Source organism: Mustela nivalis (genome assembly GCF_964662115.1).
Source record: "Mustela nivalis genome assembly, chromosome: 13".
In the NCBI taxonomy this organism is placed as follows: domain Eukaryota; kingdom Metazoa; phylum Chordata; class Mammalia; order Carnivora; family Mustelidae; genus Mustela; species Mustela nivalis.
In genome coordinates, this window is record NC_139032.1 from 13,214,282 (window position 1) to 13,222,538 (window position 8,257).

An 8,257-nucleotide genomic window follows, 5' to 3' on the forward strand; every position below is an offset into this window, starting at 1 on the left:
TGAGATCAAGAGTCTAACATTCTTCTGAGTTAGCCAGGCAAATGCCTGCCTTCCTTCCTTCCTTCCTCTTTCTTTTTTTATTTCTTTCTCTCTCTCTCTCATATTATTTATTTATTGAGGGGAGGAGGGGCAGAGGGAGAGGGAGAAAGATTCTTAAGCAGACTCCTCCCTAGGCGAGGAGCCTGACTCAGGGCTCTAATTCATGACCCTGAGATCATGACCTGAGCCCAAACCAAGTGTCACACCCTTAACCAACTATGCCTCTCAGGTGCCTTGGGGAATGTGTCTCTTCCTGGACCAGTATATGCAGCAGAAGTTCAGCTAGCCTTGGAAGAGATTAAAGATTTCTGGAAGATGGAGGAACTAGCTCCCAAATCCTCAGGATTTTCAGAGTTCTGTAGGATTAAAGAGTAATAGTGACACTGCAGCAGCTCAGTTTTGCAGAATACTTCCTATGTGCCAGGCACTGGTGTAAATGCTTACACACACACACACACACACACACACACACACACACACCAGTTACAGGCAGGGGAGAAGGCAGGGACAAAGTTCCTGAGATACTAATAAGCCTGGCAGTTTGAGGAATTGAAAGAGGTCAGTGTACTAAGAGCAGTCATGCTTTTTCTCTTCCCAGCCAGCCAGGGAGGAAGGTATTGTCATTATCCCCATGTCGCAGATAAGGAACTGAGGCCTACAGAGGGTAATAATTGGCCCAAGATCACACAGCGGTAAGTGGCAAGCACTCCCGAGCCTGTACTTCCCAGCCATCGCATGCTGGTATTTATCAAGTGGACAATACGGAGAGCTCAGCCCTGGAAGGTGGTCGTTCTCAGCTTCCTTCCTTGATAGTTAATGAAGTTCAGAGACCATCTGCAAATCTCCCAGTGTGGTTCAGTGAGCTGGGACTCACATCCAGATGTGCCTGATGCTTAAATCCATGCTCTTTGCTTTACATTCTGCTGCCTCTTTGGCTCTCCAAGGAGGACCCGTCTCTTAAACTGACCATATTGTGGGCCTTTCCCAATTTGAAGTGCAGGGCTCAAAACTGAGGTCAACCACATTTCAGGTGTTCTTGTTACTAATCCATTGCATTATTAAAGATTTGTTTATTTATTTGTCAGAGAGAGAGAGAAAGCACAAGCAGGTGGAACAGCAGGCAGAGGGAGAAGTAGGCTCCCTCCTGAGCAAGGAGCCCGATATGGGACTCGATCCCAGGACCCTGGGGTCACGACCTGATCTGAAGGCAGACACCGGACTGAGCCACCCAGGCATCCAAATCCATTGAATTATTAATCATATTGAAAAAAGGTAGCTCTTGAGTCCTGCTGAGAGAAGGGTTGTAGGACTCACGGTGCAAGACCCTCTCAGAGGTGATAACCAAGAATGTGACTTTAAAGGCTAAAGCCACAGCTTGCTCCACAAGCAAGAGTCAGACAGTGACGACCAGCAGGGAACAAGGCAGGTGCATCAAGTGACTTTCGGGGGAACCTCATTCCGTACTCAGAGCAACAGACCTCCTAGTAGGTCTTATTCTTTTTCATGTTTCCTCCATGCTCTGACTCGTTCAATACTCTTTTACCTTTCATATCTCCCAAGAGACAGGCATATGGTGACTTCAGTTTTTGGCTGAGAGGATTCCCTGGTCATTCATGTACTCAGATTCTTCTGCTCTTATTGTTGTGAATACTTTTTTTTTTTTTTAAGATTTTATTTATTTAACAGAGAGAGATCACAAGTAGGCAGAGAGACAGGCAGAGAGAGAGGAGGAAGCAGGCTCCCTGCTGAGCAAAGAGCCCCATGCGGGGCTCGATCCCAGGACCCTGGGATCACGACCTGAGCCAAAGGCAGAGACTTTAACCCACTGAGCCACCCAGGTGCCCCTGTGAATACTTTTTCATATTCCTCGTTAGTCTTAAGTATTTCCTGTGATTATTTCCTGACAGCTTCTTCCAAATATATTACAAAGTATAATTATGCATGTGTATGTGTTTTGATGTGTTTGAGGGTCAAGGGACCATTTATAATGACTATTCTGTGTTCATGTTGAAGTTCTACTATAGCCTTTAATAACCATGAAATTTGTACAGGAACAACCTTTTGAAATCTCAAGTTCAATGCCAAGATAATTAACATTTTAGACAATAAGTTTCAGGAATAACAGACCTACTGAAATGTTAGTTAAATTGGCATCTGTATTTAATCTTGTTAAAAATTCTTTAAAGGTTTTTACTGCTTATTTTTCTAGAGCTTTCCAATCTTATGAAAAGAAGTGAAACAGAGCTTTTAAAACGGTGTATTACACTGAATCTATGTAGTAGACTGGTAGTGTGGCCACGAGTCAATTATAACAAAACCCCAAAACTGTATGAACATTGTCCGTCAACCTATGATTATGAAGGTCTTACGGGCCAAAGAAAAGATTTGTGTCCACAGGGCTCAGAATTCATGAGGTTATATTATTGCTATAGATTATTACTTTGATTGATATTCAAGGGTAACCCTGCCAACTGTAGCCTGGCAGTGAGGGGAGTTAATGGCTTCAGAAGCAGTCCTCAGCCAATACGGGAAGGGAGCCAGGGAATAAATGTTCCAGCCTTCCATCCTTCGAGTAGACAGTTCTACTTTTTGGGAGGTACCAGGAGTCAAGGTAGGAGTGACCTTGACAATGCACACTTAACATTGGCTTTTCTTCTGTCCCTGAATCACTTTCCCTCACCCCTGTTTCCCAGAATCACCTCACTCAAGTCGAAGTCCTAGTCTCTGGTTCAGCCTTAGGGAAAATCTAAACTAGGACATTTGGTACCAGAACTAGCCCAAGGATACAGACGCATCACAGTGGGCTTACCGACACATCTTACCTATACAGATAACATGGCTAGTGGTGAGTGGGGTGGCCTTAATCCATTGCACGTGATAGCATCCCAGTCACAAAGGCTCTCGGTGGATGGCTTGGGATGAGGTATAAGTGAAAGGAGAAGTACTGAGTTGGTCAGAGGCCCGGCACTTGAGTGGTGGGGGGCAAGGTTAATTCTAAAGATGATGGAGTTGGCTGGATGTCTGCCTTGGAATCTTTGAAGGAAAAGAAGAAGACATGCAGGTCAGCCAACTGTTACCTCAAGGGAAGCTGTAAAAGCCAGAAGGCTTGTTTGGTAGCATATGAAGAGTTTTGTCTCTCTGTAGGGCAGCCTTGCTAACAATCAGGCCATCAATTTAATAATAAGGTGGCAGGCCTGCCAGGAACCCCAGAATGCGCAGCTTCCACCAGTCTCCTATGCTAAAGTCAGGGCTCCAGGATAAAGCCAGTTGCGAGGATGTGTCTGAGAACCTTAGGCCTCTCTCCGTATTCCTCTGAACCCACCCGGCTGGCAGGAGTGACCATCCTTGCTTGGGGAGAGAGAGCAGCCTCCCTTGCAAGAAGGTCTTGCAGAGCCCTTACCCAAGGTAGGCTGTGTTGCAAGATGATGTTTGTCCTCAAGATTCGACACTCTCTTCCCCACCCTCCAGCTCATGGCCTCCAGACCAATAACTGCGGTCAAGTCTCAGCATATGCCCAGAGGGGAGGTTTAACACCTGCTAGGGAAGAAATAGATATTCACCAATAATTGCAGGGCATGGCTAGTATGTACTTTGTAGAACCAAGGGAGCATGTTTAGGAATGGATTTTGAGAGTATTGAGTTGGGTGAGGAGGTGAAGGAACAATATAAAACTGGTTAGCAACAGTGAAATGATTCTGGAACACTCTCCCATGATTCCGGATTAAATGTCCTGGTAAACAAACATGCAGCTGATTCCCATATGCTGTTGGGTGGCTCCTTGAAGCTTAGTCATGATATGGAAGCGTATGGAGGAAGGGGTCATTACGCTCAGAGAGTGGGCATGCTAGAATAGATTTATTACATGAGCTCAGAGAAGCTCCCTGCTGACTAGATTCTCAAAGAGGGCTCAGAAGGTACTCCTTTGGTTAAAGTGATGAGGAATGTACTGGGGAAGGGCACCAGAATCATTGAAACATCAGTGGTGGTTGCCTTTATAGGTTGGGGCTGACAATAGTAGGAGCCATTGCAAAATTAATCTTCCTAGCATCAGTGAGAGCAAAAGATTTCTGAATAACAGATGCCAGTGGTAGCTTCGAAGCATCGGATGCAAGGGAGACCGAACTGTTACAGTGAACAGAAATATGAGTGTCAGGCCAAGCATCTCGATTGGCAGAGATCTGCAGTGATGATTAAGACTGTGATGTTTGGGGTGCCTGGGTGGCTCAGTGGGTTAAGCCTCTGCCTTCGGCTCAGGTCATGGTCTCAGGGTCCTGGAATCGAGCCCTGCATCAGGCTCTCTGCTCAGCGGGGAGCCTGCTTCCCCCTCCCTCTCTGCCTGCTGCTCTGTCTGCTTGTGTTCTCTCTCTCTCTCTGTGTCAAATAAATAAATAAATAATCTTAAAAAAAAAAAAAAGACTGTGATGTTCTCAGCGGTGAGACCAATGGGTCACCAACTGGGGAATGCTTGATTTGTATAACCAGAAAGAAAGTAAGGCTTGATGAGCAAAAGACACGTTAGTTTCCACTATCAATGGTTTCTGTTCCAGTTTTCGCATTTCAGTAGCTCTCACACCCAAAGCCCATCATTTGAAAGGAAGGGTGGGTGTCTGAAGGTAGGTTCCTGCGACCCTCCAGCAAGTATGTACAGGACACATTCCTTCAGTTCTTTCCCAAAGAGAAGGACACACTGGGGAGGTTTTTGTATGAGTCCTGTTCATATAGTACAGAGTCTAAGCTCCAAATGTTAAGGGCTCCCCATTATATTCCTATTCAGTTCAGTTGCATAACCCTTGTAAAAACCAGATGGATTGTTGCTATAAAGTGGGCTACATAAACAAACCAAGGTATCCCCAATTATAGCTGCTCTGATATGTGTGGCATCTTTTTTTGGTTACAGATCTGCCACTTTGTGTGTGGCTATTGGTGTTGGGAAATGCATTTTTTCTTTCCCCAGTTCTGTCAATAAAGGTTATCCAAGGTGTTCACAACGTGGAACCAGCAGTGATACACATTTACGGACTTGGACTCAAGTTATATTAACCCTCCTGATTGCTGACATGAAATAATCCCCGTGGACCTTGACCATCTTGATATTTTATAGCATAACATAACACATTGGTCCATTGTATCACTGATACAATGTTAATTTGTCCCAGTGAACAGCAAGTAGCAAACACTGTGGATGCTTTAGTCAGAGTTTTTTGCTCTAAAGGATGAAAGAGAAAATGAAAAAGGGGCTCCATATTGAGAAAGTTATTAGAGGTCCGATTGCTGGGGTATGCTGGGACATCTTCTTTACGCAGAAAGCCAAATTGTAGCACCTTGTACCTTTAACCATTAAGAAGGAGGCTCAGTGCCTTTTGGCCACTTGGATTTTGGACACAACCAGTTCTGGGTAAGGACCGGAGCAAGGAAGAACTTTGCTACAGATTTGGGTTATACCACAATCTGACCTAAAGCTTGTGCTAAATGGTCCAGCAGACCCAGTAGTGCTGGAACTGTCTATGTGAAAGGGGTACTGTTTAGTCTCTGACAAGCTCCAGTAGGAGAATCACAGCACAGACTGATATGGTTCTAGACGCACTCACGCCTCCTGTAGCGGACATCCACTGCCCATAGAGAAGAGGTTCCATGATGGCTACCATGACACTGTAGAGACCGAGCACCTGACCCTGTGATACCAAGGGATGATGACAGTCAGGTTGCTCACCTTGGGCTGGATATTGTCATGACCACTGAGTCATAAGGAACTGCCACAATCCATTGTGTGAAGGGAAAATGGTTCATAAACATCAGGCCCAAGCAGGTCTAGAGGGTGTCACTTTTGTGGCACTGGTGCCTTTCCCTCGGTTCATGGGGATGTTCTGAGGGCAGCTTCCAGATGATCCAGTGGTAGAAGAGGAAAACTCTTGTGTCTGGTTCATGGACGGGTTGGATCAGTACATTGAGGGAAGAAGAAAAAGGACAGCTGCCACATGACAGTCATTCAGTATTGACCTTCAAGGACAGAGTGAGTACACTTGGTTCACTTGGTTCTTTGCTTTGCGTGGGAGAAGCATCCAGAGATATGGATACATACAGGTTTCTGGGCGGGGCAGATGGCTTGATTAGTTAGTCAAGGACATGAAACTAGCAGTAATGGAAGATTGAAAACATGAAGGTGGACCTATAGGATTGAACACAAGGGCATCTGCTCCAGGGAGATGCTCAATAACCAGACGGGCAGGGGGTATCAGCCAGTGTCTCTCCCTGGCCACCGACTGCCTGAACATGGAGTAGCTATACTGGTAGGAAGGGAGGCTCTGCATTTTCCCAAAGAATGAGCTGCTCTCACCAAGGCGGACCTACTGGCTGCCGGCTACCGCCAGTGCTGAATTTCCAGCATGTCAGCTTCCGGGAATGACCCTGCACCCTCAGTGGGCTGTGACACCTCGGCCAGCTGCTTGGTGGCAGGTTGGGCACATGAGGCCTCTTCCACCTTGTAGGTGACATTTCAGACCATATCATGCCCGTCTATATCTGGGCATGCTTAAGGTGAAATACAATTTCTTTTGAGAGTAGAAACATGAAAAGGATCTATAATATTCTTTGAAGTATTTCTGGTTTAAGCATAATTACTAACAATTTAGCCTCATTCTCTCTGGTTCTTCCTTTTAGTGGGCATGAAGCAGGACAGTGACCCATTAGCATTTCTCATAGGAGAGGCTTTATTAAAAAAAGATGGTAAATGGCTTCTCCATAAATAAAAAGTCCCAGTCCCAACTTCTCCCTCAGGTTTTCCTGCATATATAACCCCCTCTAAATTTAATTTTTATTTTTATATTTTTGAAGATTTATTTATTTACTTTTATTGGACAAAGAGAGACACACAGAGAGAGGGAACACAAAGTAGGGGGAGTGGGAGTGGGAGAAACCGGCTTCCATTGAGCAGGGAGCCCGATGTAGGACTCGATCCCACATGACCTGGGATCATGACTTGAGCCAAAGGCTCAGTCAGTGACTGAGCCACTCAGGCCCCCCCCCCCCAATTTCTAGCATCACTTTCTTATCATAAGCACATGGGTGCGCTAGGAGTTTGCCTCCTCTTAACAGAAGAGATTCTGACATTTTGAATGATCTCTATAGTAACAGTTATTAAAGCAGTGACTGGTCACTCTCCTGCCTGCTAGTCACTAAGCTAGGCATTTTATTTACTTTCCAGAAAAACTGTGCAGGGTAAATGTTACGATCACCACATTGTTGATGTGGACACCAAGGATCGGAGAAGTAACTTGCCCACAGCCGGTCAGTTGTGCAGCTGGGATAGCGTCCACCTGTGGTGCTCAGCGTGCATACAGGACCCTCACTTGTCTTTTGAACTTCAGAGCTACATAATCCTCTGGACCAATTTAATTCATTATACCCCAAGAATTACCTTTCCTCCCTTCTTTTTCATCATAAATTTTTAACACTAGGCCCCCTCTGTTGGAGTTTGTATAACTCCTACAGGCACTGTTGTAGAATTTGGCTCATTTACTGGCAACAAAGATCACATGTTTTGATAACTCAAGGCTGTTGTCTCTGCATAACTTGGTGCAGAACATTGGGAAATAAAGAGAGAACGTGTAGGGCATCCGGGATTGCTGGATCTGGGAAAGAGCATTCGCAGGAAGCCTTTAGGAGGGACCACAAGGTGCAGTTATACCACCGTTGGCCACCAGATGGCAGAGGCGCTCAGGGCAGCACAGCAAGGAAGCTAACGGTGCTGGGAGCTGGGCTACAGGTGAGGCTCTCCCCAGGTTTGAGAGCCAAAGGCTCAGGGGATCCTTAACAGCATTCTCATCAGCGAGGTGCATTTGTTTCCACACACGTGATTCAGAAATATAGAGAAAAGGATTCCTTGGTGACTTTCAAACAGGCTCATTTTGGTTCTGATAAAGGATTTATGCCAGAAAAATGGAATCTAAGAGTGTGTGCTTGTGTTGTACTTTGGAGGTGGGGTTCACTGGAAGGGATAGTTTCAAAGAAACAAGATCAACATGGAAAAGGAAGAAATGGGCCAGAGAATCACTAGATGTGATCAGCAGAAAAGATCCAGAAGAAGCAATTAGTGTCTTCAGGGGAGTTACGTAATGTGAGTGAACTTCGGTTGTGATGAGGTTTTAGAAGGGGCTTCTTTTTAAAAATTTATATATTTATTTCTATGTAAGTAGGCTCCATGTCTGGTGTGGAGCCCAGT

At 45.4% G+C, this 8,257-nt stretch overlaps 1 protein-coding gene across 1 annotated transcript in view; it reads left to right on the forward strand.

Moving 5' to 3' along the window:
• The window catches only part of LOC309846934 (uncharacterized protein C9orf85), a 110,322-nt gene extending 109,624 nt beyond the window's left edge, over positions 1–698 (forward strand). Inside the window, exon 3 of the mRNA XM_082696604.1 lies at positions 638–698. Coding sequence (XP_082552730.1) covers positions 638–683 — 46 coding nt within the window. The 3' untranslated portion in view covers positions 684–698. The remainder of the gene's footprint in view (positions 1–637) is intronic.
• Positions 699–8,257: the final 7,559 nt, after the last annotated feature.